This window comes from Quercus suber, unplaced genomic scaffold (assembly GCF_002906115.3).
Source record: "Quercus suber isolate HL8 unplaced genomic scaffold, Cork oak 2.0 scaffold_528, whole genome shotgun sequence".
Classification (NCBI taxonomy): Eukaryota; Viridiplantae; Streptophyta; class Magnoliopsida; order Fagales; family Fagaceae; genus Quercus; species Quercus suber.
This window is the reverse complement of record NW_027069977.1, coordinates 96,997-116,127: the sequence shown is the minus strand read 5'-3', so window position 1 is coordinate 116,127 and position 19,131 is coordinate 96,997. Positions and strand designations below refer to the sequence as shown.

At 34.2% G+C, this 19,131-nt stretch overlaps 2 protein-coding genes across 2 annotated transcripts; one reads left to right on the top strand and one right to left on the bottom strand.

Annotated features, from left to right (window-relative positions):
* The first annotated feature begins 3,070 nt into the window (after positions 1 to 3,070).
* On the top strand, positions 3,071 to 6,584 carry LOC111999978 (ATP-dependent zinc metalloprotease FTSH, chloroplastic). The gene is made up of 5 exons (XM_024032082.2): positions 3,071 to 4,502; positions 5,203 to 5,449; positions 5,546 to 5,729; positions 5,928 to 6,099; positions 6,220 to 6,584. The coding sequence occupies exons 1-5, from the start codon at positions 3,168 to 3,170 to the stop codon at positions 6,439 to 6,441; spliced, it is 2,160 nt and encodes a 719-aa protein (XP_023887850.1). The 5' UTR covers positions 3,071 to 3,167; the 3' UTR covers positions 6,442 to 6,584.
* On the bottom strand, positions 6,501 to 11,825 carry LOC111999979 (serine/threonine-protein kinase BSK1). Its single transcript, XM_065763835.1, has 9 exons — positions 11,122 to 11,825; positions 10,880 to 11,015; positions 9,785 to 9,923; positions 9,499 to 9,551; positions 9,326 to 9,411; positions 8,353 to 8,541; positions 7,534 to 7,698; positions 7,339 to 7,452; positions 6,501 to 6,973 (listed from the first exon to the last, which is right to left on the bottom strand). The coding sequence occupies exons 1-9, from the start codon at positions 11,506 to 11,508 to the stop codon at positions 6,719 to 6,721; spliced, it is 1,524 nt and encodes a 507-aa protein (XP_065619907.1). The 5' UTR covers positions 11,509 to 11,825; the 3' UTR covers positions 6,501 to 6,718.
* Between the last annotated feature and the right edge of the window lie 7,306 nt (positions 11,826 to 19,131).

Below are 19,131 nucleotides of genomic sequence, written 5' to 3'. Positions count from 1 at the left end.
AAAAAAAAAAACAATTTAAAAAACAAATCTAAATGGCATTAACCAATGTGGAGTTTTAAAGAACTCTTGTTTTACCTAGAATATAATAGAGAAAATAAAAATGAGACTAATACTAATTCTAGGAAACATATATAGAGAAATAGAAATAAGGATGCTAATTAAAGAACATTGGCAATACCATCAATCCCGTTTGAAGCTTAATCATAGCTCCACTAATTTGCTGACTTTCAATTTTTGGCTAGTATATATTTAGGCGTTCTCCAATGCCGTAAAATTCCTTATTGTCTAGCTTTACTTGAATTCCTACAAACTACCCGAATAAATTAAGTGAGAAAATGAGCATAATGATTATAGTGTGGAGAAAAAATAATAATAATTCCCAAAGATTAGTAATTTGGCATAAATAAAAGAATGTATAAAAAAATTCATCGAAAATTGAGAGAGAAAGAGAGAGAGAACCTTTTTTTGAATTCCTGCAAACTACCCAATTAAATTAAGTGAGAAATGAGCATAATGATTCTAGTGTAGAAAAACAAAGAAGAAAAAAAGAAAAGAAAGGATTCCCAAAGATTAGTAATTTGGCATAAATAGAAGAATATAAAAAATTCATAGAAAAATTGAGAGAGAGAGAGAGAGAGAGAGAGAGAGAGAACCTTTTTTATGAAAGAAAATCATGCATAGAATGGAATAGATAGTTACCAATTTATAGTAAGACAATGTAAATAAGAAGAGACAAAATAAAGGAAGATGAAGAAAAAGAAGAAGAATAATAGTTATGTAGAGGGTAGTGGAGAGATGAAAAGAAGAAGAATAATATTTATGTAGAGGGTAGTAGGGAGATGAAAATATAAGGATGGAGAAAGGTTGGAAAAAGTGTAAATATTAAAATAAAATAAAAAGTAAATGTTAAAAACAATTATAAGAAAATTAAAAAGAATATAATAATGAGGTGGACGCTTATGTGGCTCAACTGGAGCGTAGCAACAATAAATGCTACGCTTCAGCTTTTAGTAATATATAGATAGATATAGATATAGATTTGGCATTATATCTATACCCATGTTGATCATTAAAAAAAATCATAGAAAATATTTGAATAAGAAAAATTAAAATTTGAACAATAAAATAAATAATACTAAAAAACTAGCAACAATTACGCATTATCCACCTAAAGTTTAAGGGGATTTTACTTTGCCACCTGTAGTTAAATAGTTATCAATTTTTCCACCCTGAATTAATTAACTGCATTGTACTGCTACAAGCACCCTGCATTGCCATTAAAAAAACATTTTTTTAAAATACAATATGAGAATTAAAATCCCTTTTTTGATATTTTCTCTCTTTGTTCTAAGAGACAATTATCTTTTGAATTCTCAAATCTAATAAACCAAAATCCCAAAACACTTGCACCATCCCTTTCCTCTCTTTCTTTTGTCTTCTTTTTTCCTTTCCTAATAATTCATTTTTTCCCCCTTTGTTTTCTCCTTTCTCTTGAGTCATCAACAAGTTTGTCTCTGCCTTTGTCACCCCATGGGATGCCCAAAACTGTTGATACATAATTAACTCTTTGTTCCCATGTCCTATCCCTTGTACGTCGTTTGGCTTCTCATGATTGGCCTTCCCTTTCATTTCACTCTCTGCCTCATGGGCGACATATATTATCGCAAAGGCTAGTGGTCTTGCATGCCTTGGGACAAGACATGATGCATACATTGCCTATTCTACTATAGTATCTGGTGCAAACTATGACGAGCTCCTGTATCTATTGCTTAAGGGCTATTACACAGAAAGGGTCATCCTACTTTGAAGGCCCTGTCTGCTTCTTTGTATTGTTGATGTCACTTCTATTCAATCCAGTATCCATGGATCTAATCACGAACAAACAATTCTTTTTTTTTTTCTAGAGAAGATATGACATTCATTTCCCAAAAACGAGGCCAACTGATAATGCAGTTAATTATTATTATTTTAGCCCACAAACACCTATAAAATAGGGGAAAGGAAATTGGAAAATCACTATAAATGAGTTAACGAGAGACTTTTTGATGTCCAAGTTAGGAAAAACTCTTTAAAGATGAAAATTTTTCTAAGGAAATTTTTAGTAATGACAATATGTTTATAACTTTCATGCAATTTTGTTTCCCTTTTATGCACCTAAAACTAAAAGGGGTGGATTGCTTCGTCATCGTAACTTGAATTTGAAATTTAAACAGTAATGTTTTCCTTTGGCTCAAGGAACAACCTCTAAAGATATATTTAGGATTTAAAGATCTTGGTAGTAATAAATCGAATTCAAAAATATTTTCATACGATAGTCACTCTACAAGTATAAGTGCTTATGAATATGAGGTGTGGGGGGTAAAGGTCGGGGGGTTCAAGTCTCCAGAATGAAACTTTCACACACATATACACTTAGATTAAATTAGAGTTCTATCTTGTATTAAAAAAATTATATTTCCATTAGAGAGATTGGTAAATTTTTATCCTTTTTCCTACGAGGAGGAACAACTTAGCTGAACACGTCATGCTGAGTTTCTCTTGACTTGGTGGAATCGAATCGAATTGCCACATCATCAAATCATACTACGTTAACCGTTGTTGCCTTTCTCCCATCGCATAATATGATCTTTCTTTGTGCAACACCTAACTATCCACATCACTAAAACAAAAGAAAAAGAAAACCGTATACGACTTATAAACCCAAAAGCAGAACAAACAAACAAACAAGTAAAAATCATTCAGGAAATAACTGGATCTTATACAGGCCACGTGGATGCGACACGAACGTCATCCAATTGTATGGCATGGGTTTAAGCAAGTTTCTCCCCTATACATCCTCCATTGTGTTTCAAGTCAATTACCAAATCAGATTTTGCCACATCGCTTCTCTGCGTAAAAGTTAGAAAAAAGTTTTTCCTTTTTCTTTTGCCCAGATATTTTTACAACTTGGCATAGTGTCCACATTCACACTCACAAAGACACAAACCATAATTCCCCTCTAATTTTATTTTTATTTTTATTTTTTAACCTTCTCACATAAGCAAAAAATCCAACGTTCTAGGATTGGGTGACTCAAGCAGTCAAGCCAAGCTCAACTCTATGTTTTTAGTAGTTATATAAGATAGAGGAGAAGAGCCATACCACATAACAAAACCTCATCAAACTCCATGGCTTCCACCGTCACCAATCCTTTGCTTTCTTCACACTTCTTAGGGACTAAAATCTTGGTCTCTCCTCCAACCCCAAAAACCATCACCAAATCACCACTTCCATTCCATCCCATCTCCAAAAGAAAGTATCTAATTACTCAAAATATTCTCAACAAAAAACCCAATTCTTCACAACCCTTAAAATCTCTACCATCCAAAGCTACCTTAGCTGCTCTTATCTTCTCCACTCTCACTCCACAACCACAAGCTCTAGCTCTAGACAATCCCACACCACCTCAACCCCCACCTGTAATTGAAGCCCAACCCACCAAACCCAGTCTCACAAATCCCTCACCTTTCTCACAAAACCTTCTTCTCACAGCCCCAAAGCCTCAAACCCAGAACACTTCTGACATCCCTGATGGTAGTCAATGGAGATACAGCGAGTTTTTGAATGCAGTGAAGAAAGGGAAAGTGGAAAGAGTCAGATTCAGCAAAGACGGTTCTGCCCTTCAGCTCACCGCCATCGATGGCCGCCGAGCCTCCGTGATTGTCCCCAACGACCCGGACCTTATCGACATTTTAGCAATGAACGGCGTCGATATTTCGGTCTCAGAGGGTGACTCTGGCAACGGGTTGTTCAGTTTCATCGGTAATCTTATATTCCCAGTTCTTGCTTTTGCTGGACTTTTCCTTCTCTTCCGCAGAGCTCAAGGTGGGCCCGGCGGACCTGGTGGGCTCGGTGGCCCAATGGACTTTGGAAGATCCAAATCAAAGTTCCAAGAAGTCCCAGAAACCGGTGTTACATTCTCCGATGTTGCCGGTGCTGACCAAGCTAAGCTGGAATTGCAAGAAGTTGTTGATTTCTTGAAAAACCCAGATAAGTACACAGCTCTAGGAGCTAAAATACCAAAAGGGTGTTTGCTAGTTGGACCTCCCGGTACAGGGAAGACCCTATTGGCTAGAGCAGTGGCCGGAGAAGCCGGCGTGCCGTTTTTCTCTTGTGCTGCTTCGGAGTTTGTGGAATTGTTTGTGGGAGTTGGGGCCTCGAGAGTGAGGGACTTGTTCGAGAAGGCGAAGTCGAAAGCACCCTGCATTGTGTTTATTGATGAGATTGATGCAGTGGGGAGGCAGAGAGGGGCAGGGCTTGGAGGTGGGAATGATGAGAGGGAGCAAACTATTAATCAGCTCTTGACTGAGATGGATGGATTTTCAGGTAATTCGGGTGTGATTGTGTTGGCTGCCACTAATAGACCGGATGTGCTTGATTCAGCTTTGTTGAGGCCTGGCAGGTTCGATAGGCAGGTCACTGTGGATAGGCCTGATGTTGCTGGTAGAGTTAAGATTCTTCAGGTTTGTTCTGTAAAACCCTGCTTGGTTAGTTATTCTTGTTTTAGCTGTTAGTGAAATGCCAAGGTCTTAATATTGAGAGTAGGAATGATGTCTAAACCTAAATTATTGATTCCAATAACATATTAAATGATCAGTGAATTGTTGTGTTATAATCTTATAGGAAAATGCTAAAATTTCTATCTGGTTTAGTACAAAAGGCCTACAAACTGGCATGACAATGAAAGTGATCGGTGTCATGTAAATAACATAATAAATATATTTCTTAATTACTTTTTTGTTTTGTGTTTTAACAGTTTGCATCAATGGTTATATATGTGGTAAATTTGTAGTAACTGCAACATTGCTCAATTATAAATCATGGGTTATGTTCATAATGTTCTAGATTTGTCAAGTGATATCTAATTATATGCAGTTAAAGAGTGCTGGTTGGTTCATTGTTCTAGAACATGATTTATCAAATCTATTAAGAGTGTATGGCAGTCTACTGCTCTTTTCATTACTTTTTTTTCTTCTTTTTAGTGCTATTTAAGTATTTGTTTTTAGTTCCACAATTCAACAACTTATTACTGGGGCCAAAGACCAAACAGTTTGCATAAGTTGTTATATGGATACGATCTGGTTCATTCAATTGCCATAGTCCATAAATGAGATCATGCTTTTGCTATTTTCTGGTAGAAACTTATCTGAGCATGTATGACAGGTGCACTCTAGAGGAAAGGCACTCGCAAAGGATGTGGACTTTGACAAGATAGCAAGAAGAACCCCAGGATTTACTGGGGCTGATTTGCAGAATCTGATGAATGAAGCGGCTATTCTTGCAGCCAGGCGTGACCTCAAGGAAATAAGCAAGGATGAGATATCTGATGCGCTGGAAAGGATCATTGCTGGCCCAGAGAAGAAAAATGCTGTAGTCTCAGATGAGAAGAAGAAACTAGTTGCTTATCATGGTATATAAATAAGAATCAGCATACTTCTTAATTTGTCTAGGTTTGTTGTATTTGATTTTCAGTGTTTACAGTTTAGTCATGCTCTTAATTTTGCAGAGGCCGGGCATGCTCTAGTTGGTGCATTGATGCCTGAATATGATCCTGTGGCCAAGATATCCATTATTCCTCGTGGCCAAGCTGGTGGACTTACCTTTTTCGCTCCAAGTGAAGAGAGGCTTGAGTCTGGACTGTACAGTAGAAGTTACCTGGAGAATCAGATGGCTGTTGCCCTTGGTGGAAGGTTAGTTACAACAACTTATTTCCAGCAATGCATAAGATATGTTGCCTTTTCCAAGTGTTTTTGAAGAACATAAAGGTTCCTATTAGAGCTGTTCTGATTCTAATTCTTCTCTAATTTTGAATAGGCTGGATTTAAAACTACTGATCTACTAATTGGTTTTATTTTAAAATTTTCCTCTCTTCTTTGTTACAATTGCAGAGTTGCTGAAGAGGTGATTTTTGGCGACGAGAATGTGACCACAGGAGCGTCAAATGACTTCATGCAAGTTTCACGAGTGGCGAGGCAGATGGTTGAAAGATTTGGTTTCAGCAAAAAAATTGGGCAAGTTGCCATCGGTGGTCCTGGTGGAAATCCTTTTTTGGGTCAACAGGTGGGAGTTATTGGAATTAAGAAAGCAATGCTTTCACAATTCACTATATTTACAATGTCTTCTTTCCTATGCATAACCATGAGATCTAATTAGTGTCTGGCGTGTATGTTATGAATGCAGATGTCATCCCAGAAAGATTATTCTATGGCTACTGCTGATGTAGTTGATGCAGAGGTTAGGGAACTGGTAGAGAAGGCATATTCAAGGGCGACACAAATCATAACAACCCACATTGACATCCTTCACAAGCTTGCTCAACTACTCATAGAGAAAGAAACTGTTGATGGGGAGGAATTCATGAGTCTCTTCATTGATGGAAAAGCCGAGTTATATGTGGCTTGATTCCACTCTCAAGAGTCAAAATCTTGTTGTATTATAGATTTCATATAGGCATGTACACATTAAGAACCAATTAATTATTTCATTAATTAAAAAAAATAGCAAAACATTTGGTGCACAAGAAAACAAGTTTCTCCCTCTCTCTATGATACACTTTAAACAAAAGCCACATTTTCAATTTCCATTATACATAGACCTCATGTTTTGTTACAACACCATCGACGACAACAACAATTAATTGGGTGCCAATTTTATCAAGGAATAAATACAGGGCTACTTCTTAAGACCCTCTGCCACCCCGTTGCTTCTTTTCTTCAAGTGCAGCAGCCTCATTCAACATGTCAGCTGCATCCTTGTGCATATCGAGCTTGGCAAGAGCAACTGCCTGCATATAAAATGCTGTGGACCAATCAGGGTAGACACATTGTGCTTGCATGGCATCTCGAAGGGCAGCATCTGGTTGATCACACATGAGATGGCAAAGACTTCTTCGTGCATACACAGTTGGTGAAACCATAGTTCCCACATCTATGAACTGCACAATGGAAACAGAATGAAAATTAATCATGGTTCCCACGTTTTTTGTTTTTCTTGTTGTGGTTTTTTTTTTTTTTTTTTTTTTGACTAGTTCACATCTGGATCTGCTTGTCAAACAATTTTCTTTGCTTGGAGAGAGAGAGATGTTCTAGTACATTATAGCATGACAATCTCACAGATAGATGCTGTTTTCCCTATCAATTAAGATCTTGAAAATCCAACTCATCCTTGATGCTGTTCACTTCCCTATTATATGAAGTTCTACACTGTCGTGGGGGAAACACGGTGGGCCTAACACATTATGGTGCAAGACAAACTCTATTTATGAAGGTGTTCTTTTATTTCAATACGCAATCAACATACCTGAGAATAACAGTCTATAGCAGCTTTAAAATCTCGGTCACGAAATGCCAAGTCCCCACGCTTTCTTGCCTCCAACATATCTCTCATTTGCTGGGTCCATTCTTGGAAAGACAACTAAACCGATAGATCAAGGAAATGATTTAGTATAACATTAGAGAAAATACATGCAAGCCTGCAAGTGTACAATTCAATCACCTCATTGGTTCCTTCATCATCTTTGTAGTGTGTCGTGACCAAGATCTGATGGATAGCTGTAAGGTCCATCCTTGAACAGGCGTCACCCATTGGAGAAAGAGGGTGTTGTGGAGTAGGAGGGGCATCCTCATGCTTTGGGATTCCCAGCATCACATAAGATGGAACCTGCAAGCAGAGAACCCACATCCTGAAATTTGATTAAATGCACAAAACTGACCTTTCCCTTTATAACGAATTCAAGTTCACAAAACTGTCATCTTATGGTCAAACCAATCAATGCAACCAAAATTTCTGTAAATATTTCTGAAAATTGCTTTCAGTATACAAACAATCAGGAATGCTAGAAAACACATTATACAAACCAAGGAAAATGAAATAAAATGAGAAGGAAGCAACCATCAATTGAATCAGCCAGATCAAGCTCCAAGCAAGAATCTATCAGCAAACAGAACATTATAATAGCCAGAATGCATATTTGGCTGGGCATAACAACTATTGTATCTCATAGGCAAGATATATATCAGATGTTCAGTGGGATAGCATGACAAGCAGTGATCGTGGTTCAACAGTCTTTGTTTTTGTTTTGGTTCTTTCTTTTTTCTTTTTTTGGTGTTGGGGGTATCCAACCCACAACAAGAGGGAGGGAGTAGGGTGTGCCACTAGGCTGTAAAAGCCAATAGGCTTTCAGTGTGAAAATTTTACAGGATAAATCATCTGCACGATAAAATATAATCCTAAATACATTATGAAACAGACAAATAAAGATAAAAGATAAGCGCATGCATCAAAAGAGTAGATAGCAAAGATGGAATATTTTACATCAGGTTTATTTTGTAGTGGTGCAATTGTTGCAACAAGATCTTTAGTATTTGGCCGCTCTCTAGGCTCATATTGCAAGCACCGAGAGGCAAGATCAAAAACCACAGTTGCCTCTTCAGTTGAAAAATTACCCTCCAAATGTGAATCCATGAGGAGAAGAATGTTTTTGCCCCGTATCATATCGAGAGCCTGCATACAGAAAAATAGAAACATAATAACACATCTAAGTCCACTAATATCAACTTCAAACAATTCCCAAAAAAAAAGATTCATGAACAATCTGCTAGGCATTAATCTCAAACCAGGTAAACAACAATATACAGCAATCATCACAAAACATGGGACAGGATGATGGCACCAAATCCAACTCATCCACTAAAAACCAAAATAATCTTAGCATTTGAAAGCAATTAAAACTTCCAAACCACCAAGAGCTTGAAGTGTATCCACAAGAAAACCAATACTCAAACGCATCATAATTTTGGTCTGAAAGATGTAAGGTTGATTGAAAGGGTCTATTACCAAATATCAGCCTTCTTTAACATATATTGTAACAGGTTGTACACATTTAGAAGCCCAAAAAGCAATCCAGATATATGCCTATGGAATAAAACATGTAGGAAAAGACAACAAAATGTGAAAGAGAAAGTAAACTATCCCTAGTATTCCATTTGATGCCAAATTATTGCCAAGTCACAGATTTCAAGAAATGCAGGCACTAAATCAACAGAAAGTTATCCATCATGTTTGAAATAATCTACCAATCAATCAAGAAAGAATGCAGCATCATTGCTCCAAATTTTCAATCTTATAGAGAGAAGGATTTTTCTAATATGGGTACATTTTTCTCTATCATATTTTATTTTGTGATTATTTCCATTATGGACTTCACTCCCTACAATTGGATAGCTCAACTGGTAGAGCAACCACACTAAAACTATGATTCATTACACAACATGGTAAAACTACTTACATGACTTGGAGGAATGTGCTTTCCACTGAGAAGATCCAATAGGACAGTCCCAAAGCTGAAGATAACACTTTCCGGAGTCACCCTACCTACAACATGCACATATTACATTTATTACAGGAAGCATTACTGAAAAGTAGTGATACATGGTAACAACAGTTTTCATGCAAGATTACCTGGGGAGAAAATGGATAAATCCATGTCATGAAAAACAATAAGCATCAAAAATCTTCGATATAACACAACTAAATAGTACATCATATGAACTTAAAATAAGTGTCAGGAGGGCGTCCCAACCACCCAACAGCTATTCCATCCCCATTCTCCATTGACCCCACTCTGAGATAATGCTCATGATAAACACAAAGTAACGTAAAAAAATTACAAAATAATTATGCACAAAAGTAATACACAATAGATTACATTCAATTTTCAAACTTGAGAAAAAAAAAGATTTGTTACAGCACCTCATCGAAGAGAACTCTATATGCATTCAAGTCATGGTATAACGGACGGCCTTCGGTATTACAATAATCTAACGCTTCTGCAATGTATAACGCAACTCTTAAACGCATAGCCCACTCAATGGTCTGATTCTCCCCTGCCAAAGAAGTGGTGAATGCAACATCAAACTTTAGAAACACGCATATTTAAAACTTTAAGTGGAAGTTAAAACAGATATAAATGTAAAAAAGAAGCGTAGCTCCATAAATTTGTTACAACTTTGAACTATTCTGCTTCAGTGATCCAAGATAATGAAAGATTACCATCATCAACCACAAATAAGAATGACATGGTAGCATAACCACATCCATGGTACAGTTTTTAAGGTTCTGCTACCTAACTTAAGTTCTTATCAGAAGTAATGCTAGGGATACTACAGGACCTTTACATACAGACGTGTCACCAATCTTTAAAAAAAAAAAAATTCAAATTCAAATATTCACTTATTATACATTGAAATCCACCAATCACATTCATTGTTACATCAGTTTGTATAGGTTATGTATCTGAAAGAAATATATATCCATAAAATTGATTAGCAAATATAGTAATCAGTTTTCTTCAAGTAACGACAATAAACATTTCACATTACTTTCCCAACAACGCCCGGGACTTAATTGTTCAGGTAAAACCAACTTATCCAGCCAGCCGACGCATATTCAACCACATCAACTACAAGCCTGTTTCCAACGCATTGGAACTCAAAGTCTATCCCAAAAGCCTAGTCCATTACAACCTACTCTAAAACCCATTAACACAAACAAAAGTTACAAACCACCATATATGCCAAGGATTCAACAAAATAACAAAAATTTTTTTTTTTTTGGGGGGTATAATTCAGAGATTTCCATTGAAAGAAACAAAGCAAATACAACACAGTAACCAAATGAACAAAGATATTTGGACTTTAGCTAGTCCAGTACAGCAAGGGCAGAACTACCCAAACTAATATCTATTCAGGCAGAAAAACAAAAAATTAACAAACCCAAAACAAAATTATTAGCTGAAAGAAAGTAATTTGAAAAAAAAAAAAAGCAGAAATAGAAAACATACAGTGAAATAGATGTTTAGCTAGGGTATCATTGGGCATATACTCCGCCACAAGTAGTCTCTCATCGCCGTCGCAACAATACCCTATCAAATTCGCTAGCCTCTTGTGCCTCAGCTTCCCAACTCCCCAAGCTTCCTCCTACACAAAAAAAAAAAAAAAAAAAAAAAAAAAAAAAAAAAATCAACAAAATCGGAAACCCTAGAGAGTGAGAATTGAAGAAGAGATGGTGAAAGAAGAGAGTTACGGCGAACTGCTTGGGGTCAGGCCAAGCTTGCTTGGTGAATTTCTTGACGGCGATCCAGCGGCGGTGGTTGTGGTTTTGGAGGCGGCCTTTGTAGACGACATTGGGAGCTTTCTCGCCGCTCTCGGAGACGATGTAGTCGGAGCTGAAGTTGTTGGTGGCGGCTCTGAGGTCGGAGAGTGAGAACTCGGAGAAGCCAGGCGCGCCGGACGCGGCGGATACGACGGCGTCGGTGCCGTTGAGCGGCGGAGTAGTGGAATGACTGTAAAGATTATTACTGTTATCGTTGTTGTTGTTGTTGTTGTTGTGGTGGTGGCGATGGTAGTGGTTTTTGTCTTCAGAATGATGATGATTAGGTCCTTTGAAGAAGGACGATTCGCAACAGCCCATAACTCGGTCGAGTTGACTCGGTCCCCAACCTCCAGCTTGGTATCAGCGAAATATCATACAAAAACAGATAGATAGATAGATAAAAAATAAAAAACAGATAAGAGGATTTCGATTTTGAATTTTTTTTTTTTTAAGATTTGGCGACAGAGTGAGAGAGTCTGTGTGTGTGTGTGTGTGTGAGACTCACAAACAAACCGTGTTTTTGCGTTAGAGAGAGAGAGAGAAAGAGAGATCTAATAAGGAGTGAGGAAGAGGTGTAGCTTTCGTTTTCTTCTCATTTTTTTGCGTATTTTCTCTTTCTTTGCTGCACTGACAAAAACTCTTTCTCTCTCTCTCTGTTACTTCGTCCATTGAACTGTCAATTTTTTTTCCCACGGGGTATTTTCGTCTTTTCGTCCCCACATCTACGTCTCGTTTTACTTTTGCTTACATTTCGCGGTATTTTGGCCTCTTTTTCCTTTCCGGCAATTTCTTTTGTTTCCTACTTTAATTATGAACTTCGGATGATTGACATGGGAAAGTGTATCAAATTTTGTGTAATTTTTTTTTTTTGTAATTTTGAGAAGAGTGTAACTTTAGTTAGTTACTTATAAATATTTTTTACATCCTAAATTGTGAGTATTGTGTTCTATTTTAGGGTGTCTTAAAATTGTGTCATGTTTCTAAAATTGAAAAACATTGATTTAATAAGTTTTATATTATGCTTCTATCAACCACAAGCACTTTAATCTACAAATTTTTTTTAGAACTTTGTTTAAGAGTGATTTTGGAAAGTTCTATCTTTTAATTAAGGGACAAGACAATAAATAATGTTTAGTTTTATAAACACAACCAACAATTTAGGAGGGGAGTAAATTACATGATGCTTATAAATTATATAATATTGGGTACAAAGTTTTTATAATAATTTATTTTTTACCTGTCTAGACTTTAGAATAAGATAATGTTATCTATATAAAAGAATAAGAATAAGATAATGTTTAACTTGGAGATAAGATGTTAAAGATAAGAGTAAGGCATTTCTTTTCATCTTGCCAAATTTTATGCATGTTTATCATGGTAATTAGACAAAAATACATTTTGTTCCTTTTAAGTTTGTTTTTAATGTATTATCCCCAAAAAAAATTGTGTTTAATGTTTTTTTGGCCCCTTGGGTTCTAAAATTGTCAATTTTAAACCCCGTCTTTAAGAGCATACCTAATATGCCCTATTCCATCCATCTTTTCTTAATTTTTTTTCATTAACATCACAACTAAAAAAAAAAAAAATGTCATTAATGAGGCACAATAATACCATCTATGGAGCAAGTGTAGGTTGGGAAATTTAAAGTTATACAAATCGACAAATAGGTATGATTTATAAGCTCTATTTAGGGGGGCATAGCCATGATTGGTCTCGTCAGCATCTTACGTCAACTTTGTGACCTCGTCAAGTGACTCTCTCTCTCTCTCTCTCTCTCTCTCTCTCTCTCTCTCTCTCTCTCTCTCTCTCTCTCTCTCTCTCTCTCTCTCTCTTGTTTTTTGGTGGTGGTGTTCTAAGAATCAAAGAATGTTGGGCCAACAGGGTTTGATTTTGGAATTTTTGGATTATTTAACTATAATTATGTCTTTAATTGGAAATATTATTCCTCAATTTGTTATTATTGTTTTGAATTTTTAGATTTTTTTTTCTTTTTCTGATGTATGATATGAGCATAGAAAACAATGAAAATGATGGTAAAAAATTTCATTATTGTACCATGGTGCATGGTTGAGTGTTTGATGAAGGCACCACTTGCCCTATATGTTAGCATCATGATAAATTACATACCAACATTAGTGTTATATTTAAAATCTCTGATAGTTAAATAAAAGATCTAGGATACAATCCTCATCTACACAAAAAACTGATAATGTCTTGGTCTAATGATAAAAAAAACTATCATCGAAAGCGAAACTCTCTAAAAAAAATTGTGATTTTAAGGCAAAAATTAAAAGAGATGGAGGGAATAAGCACATTGAGTGGGCACTCAAAGATAAGGGTGTAAATTGAAAATTTTAATATGAATAGGACCAAAATTACAACAAATACAAACTAAGAGCTGTAAATTGTCATTTTTTTTCTTGTAAATAAAATTGCAAGTTACTATTAGCTAAAGTGTGCATTTAATGAGATAAAATTTTATGAATTAATATAAACTATATTTCTTCCTAAAATTTTTTTTTTGAGACCTCTAATATTTAAGGGTAATTTATTTGATTTTTTTTTTTGGTTATTGGAGATAATTTTTTTTATTTTTAAATCCGTAATTTACACACACAAAAAAAATGCTTCCGAATTTAACACATATTCCATTTATATAGTATATGGTCCATGTCTCCATGAATATTCTAAAATAAAAATAAAAATTGGAGGAATGAATACTCTGATTTATTTAGAGAGTAAAAATGAATATTCTAATAGCCCGTTAAAACCAAAAGACCATGTGGCGCGATCGCTTTTTTGACGCGGTGCGTGTGGACCACGAGTTGAGCGAGAAAATGTTCTCTTCAACAAAGCGAGAGTTCAGACAGCCCTTTCCCCAGTTCCTCTTTTCCACAGTTTCTCTTACTTCATTTATTTTTTTAGTCCGATCTTATACGCAAACCATTAATTACGCTCGCACTGGGCAGCCATGTTTTATTGCAACTTCGTTTATGGAGATGACACATATAATTATGACACCATGATAAGTTGGATTTGTTAAGTATTTAATGNTGAATAATCACCCCCTTTGCCACTTTATGGTTCCTTAGATTCTATGTTTCAAATAGTAATCATTTAACAGTCTTAGCTCAAGTTATCTTTCCCAAACGTTCAGCAGTTGTTAAATCACAAAAAAAAAAAAAAAAAAAAAAAAAAAAAAAAAAAAAAAACCCACTTCAGAAGACAAAAACCAATGGCCATTATGTTAAAAATATCAAGGTACTGTGCTAAAATTCTGAAGGTAGCTATATCCCTAGACAAAGATCAGCAAAAATCAGACATTGATAAAAGAACTCAAAACTCACAAATTAACAAGAATTTTACCTCTTAATACCAAAAAACTGAAACATTATTTCGTGCTAAGTATTTCTATTGCACACTGTCAGCTATTGACCTCAGCATGCAGTGAACCTTCATGTCATCTAGAGCTGAATGTTATGAGCTTAAAAACTCTCTAAGTAGATCTCCATTATATGGCCTTTATGACAGGCTTCCGATATATAAATCCACACCAAATCCTCTGATAAATTATGGACCGTTCATACTTTTATCTAGAGGTGCAGCTTAACTATGTCTTATTTTGTGGTCAAGTTAGAAGCATGCATTATAATCTTGAACTCCCCCTCTAAATTTTAAATATTTCATCTTATTACTAAGTGGAAACTCTTTCTCCGTCACTTTTCAAAAGATTCTGTAAGGCTTCCCGGTGATGCCATTGGTCTCTTTATTTCAGCACCCCAAGCAGATACAGGTGCTTCAACATTTATATTTTTCTTTATTACTTCATATATTGACACAAAAGAAAAACAAACAGAAATCTTCAGTATATACAAAAATCTATCATACAACCGTTCCATAAAAAATCTTCTAGGTGATTTTTTGTATCAATATCTTATCATTTATAATAGAGATTATCGTCAAGTGACTAGTGAAATACATACAAAGACGCATACATACTGAGAAGGTAGTTGAGAGGCTACCATTTCTTAGATACTCGGGAGGTGTATATGCAAGATTTGTGCTGTAACTCTTTCCATCCCTACTATTTTTCATCAAGCCAAAACATGAAAGTCGAGGATCCCCATTCTGTCAAAACCATCCACATCATTACCACTTTAGGTCCCAAAAATAGCACAGGTGCTCCAAACAAGATTAATTCAACACAACCAGAACCATGATAACCTTTTTATAAAAAAAATAAGCAATGGCCTTTTATTAAGAGAATAGATTACTTCATGCTCACAATGATAAACACAAAGTAACGTAAAAAAATTACAAAATAATTATGCACAAAAGTAATACACAATAGATTACATTCAATTTTCAAACTTGAGAAAAAAAAAGATTTGTTACAGCACCTCATCGAAGAGAACTCTATATGCATTCAAGTCATGGTATAACGGACGGCCTTCGGTATTACAATAATCTAACGCTTCTGCAATGTATAACGCAACTCTTAAACGCATAGCCCACTCAATGGTCTGATTCTCCCCTGCCAAAGAAGTGGTGAATGCAACATCAAACTTTAGAAACACGCATATTTAAAACTTTAAGTGGAAGTTAAAACAGATATAAATGTAAAAAAGAAGCGTAGCTCCATAAATTTGTTACAACTTTGAACTATTCTGCTTCAGTGATCCAAGATAATGAAAGATTACCATCATCAACCACAAATAAGAATGACATGGTAGCATAACCACATCCATGGTACAGTTTTTAAGGTTCTGCTACCTAACTTAAGTTCTTATCAGAAGTAATGCTAGGGATACTACAGGACCTTTACATACAGACGTGTCACCAATCTTTAAAAAAAAAAAAATTCAAATTCAAATATTCACTTATTATACATTGAAATCCACCAATCACATTCATTGTTACATCAGTTTGTATAGGTTATGTATCTGAAAGAAATATATATCCATAAAATTGATTAGCAAATATAGTAATCAGTTTTCTTCAAGTAACGACAATAAACATTTCACATTACTTTCCCAACAACGCCCGGGACTTAATTGTTCAGGTAAAACCAACTTATCCAGCCAGCCGACGCATATTCAACCACATCAACTACAAGCCTGTTTCCAACGCATTGGAACTCAAAGTCTATCCCAAAAGCCTAGTCCATTACAACCTACTCTAAAAACCCATTAACACAAACAAAAGTTACAAACCACCATATATGCCAAGGATTCAACAAAATAACAAAAATTTTTTTTTTTTTTGGGGGGTATAATTCAGAGATTTCCATTGAAAGAAACAAAGCAAATACAACACAGTAACCAAATGAACAAAGATATTTGGACTTTAGCTAGTCCAGTACAGCAAGGGCAGAACTACCCAAACTAATATCTATTCAGGCAGAAAAACAAAAAATTAACAAACAGTTGGATTTGTTAAGTATTTAATGCAGATATCCAAAAAAAAAAAAAAAAAAAAGGTATTTAATGCAGAGTATACTCTCAGCATCAGCATAAATAAAAAAACGCAGGAGTATATTAAAAATTGCGTCATTTTTTTAAAGTGTAGTACTTTAAGTACAAATTAATTTATAATATTTTTATAAATTATTTATATGATTTTAATAATTTTAATATAATTATTGATAAATATAAATGTGACGTTAATAGTGAATTTATATTATAATTAATAAAAATTTGTCACAATAATAATTTATTGATGCAGTGTTACTCTTTTTTAATTGCGTTCACACTTGGCAGCCATGTTTTATTGCAACTTCGTTTATGGAGATGACACGTATAATTATGACACCATGATAAGTTGGATTTGTTAAGTATTAAATGCAGATAAATAAATAAATAAATAAGTATTTAATGCAGAGGATACTCTCAGCATAAATATAAAAATGCAGGAGTATATTAAAAATAAGAGATGTTACGTCTATAATAATTTTACAATATTTTTATAACAAACACAGGTGGTTAGTTGTTATTGATTCAAATTTGAAACTAACACTAAAATTACTCTTTTATCCCAACAATAACAACCAGTAATAACCTACCACTTAAGATTTGTTGTAAAAATATTGTAGACATATTATTTCTCATTAAAAATTGTGTCATTTTTTAGTATCCTGGGATACTTTTACAACAATTATGTATTAAATTTTAAGTGTCAAATTGTTATTGGTTGACAAAAAAGTAATGTTAGTGATTAAATCCAGTTAGAATTCTATTACCTAAAATTTATTATGAAATTATTGTGAGAAACGTAACATTAGTTTGCTTGTATTTTTCAAATTATTAAAGTAAATATTTAATGGGTCGAGTAATGGATAAAATATTTTAATTTGTGTTCGACCAAAAATATATTTGTTTTTTAATTTGTTAATAAGTTATGATTATTATGAAACATATTTATAATTTTATATCATATCTATTGAAAAAGAAAACATTTAAATCTCATGAATAACTTCAAAACTACCAAGTAGAAAATAAGGTTAAATGTAATGGACCGAATCCATCCATTACTCATGAGAAGATAGATTCCATGAATAGGACCCACATGAGTTGAGGATAGACTTCACCTATTATACCTAATAATAATTTTTAATAATTTACCAAGTGTATACATTATTTCAAAATTTGAAAATAAACCTATGTATAATAGACCCCTCAACATCCTTTTTCCTAAAGTTATCTTTGAAAAAAACATGATAAGCTTAAGAAGACTATTCTCAACTCTAAACATTACAACTTTACAAGTTGACCACAACCATTACAAAGTTTTAAAGGAAGAAAACAAGATATAAAGGAAAAAGATGTTTCCCTAACTTTTCATTGTTCATAAATTTTATTTTATTTTTGGTTAGTTACAACATTTTTTTTAATGAAAAGACGCAACTTACGTATAATCATGAGTTGTTCGTTACATCCTCTATTTTTATTTATTGAAAAAAGATATCAAACAATGACTATTTATTTATAAGGCAAATACTAATTATATTACGAGTATTATTATATTAAGAGTAATGCTACGGATACAAATTATTTTATAATATTTTTACAAATTGCTAATGTGGCAATTTCTTATTAGTTCTAATATGAGCCTATCACTAACATTACATTTTTACTTGCAATAACTATTTGGAAAATACTAAAGTCACGTTAGCCGTTTGTAAAAATGTTGTAAAATAATTTGTATTGTATCATTACTCTTATATTAAACTTACAAATTAACATAGCAATAAATGTGATTGATGTGTTACAATCACCTCATAATAGAATATTTAAATTAACTCTCTCTATAATTAGGAACACATCAATTTGGAAATGTAATGCAATACTATTTTATTTATTATAATAGTTGTTGTGTGCTAAAATAGTCTAGTGGTAGCAATATTCTAATATTTGTATTTTAAACCAAAACCTAAATTAAAAGAGAGATGTTACGTCTACAACAATTTTACAACATTTTTACAATAAATCACAAGTGGTTAGTTATTATTTGTTCAAATTTAAAACTAATACTAAGATTACTTTTTTATCCTAATAATAACAATCAATAATAACCTGTCACTTAAAATTTGTTATAAAATTATTATAAATATATTATAAATATATCATTTTTCAAATTAAAATGGTGTTTGTCTATTTCATTTGAGAAGACCTCCACTTTAGTAGCATTCTGATCAAATAAGTTGAGGACGTCTTCACGTGAACTTGGCATCACACGCCCAAGGTGTGACACAGGAGTACTAGTGATGATTGACAGTGACTTTTCAGGAATCAGCTGGCAGCTGGGTACACCTAGGGAATATATTAATTCTTCTGGTTTTTTTTTTTTTTTTTTCCCCTTGTGAATGAACTTGTTGAAATTCAATTGTTTATCTGTGACAACCTTTATAAGTTTTCGTTAACTTAAAAATTCATGTTTCTTATG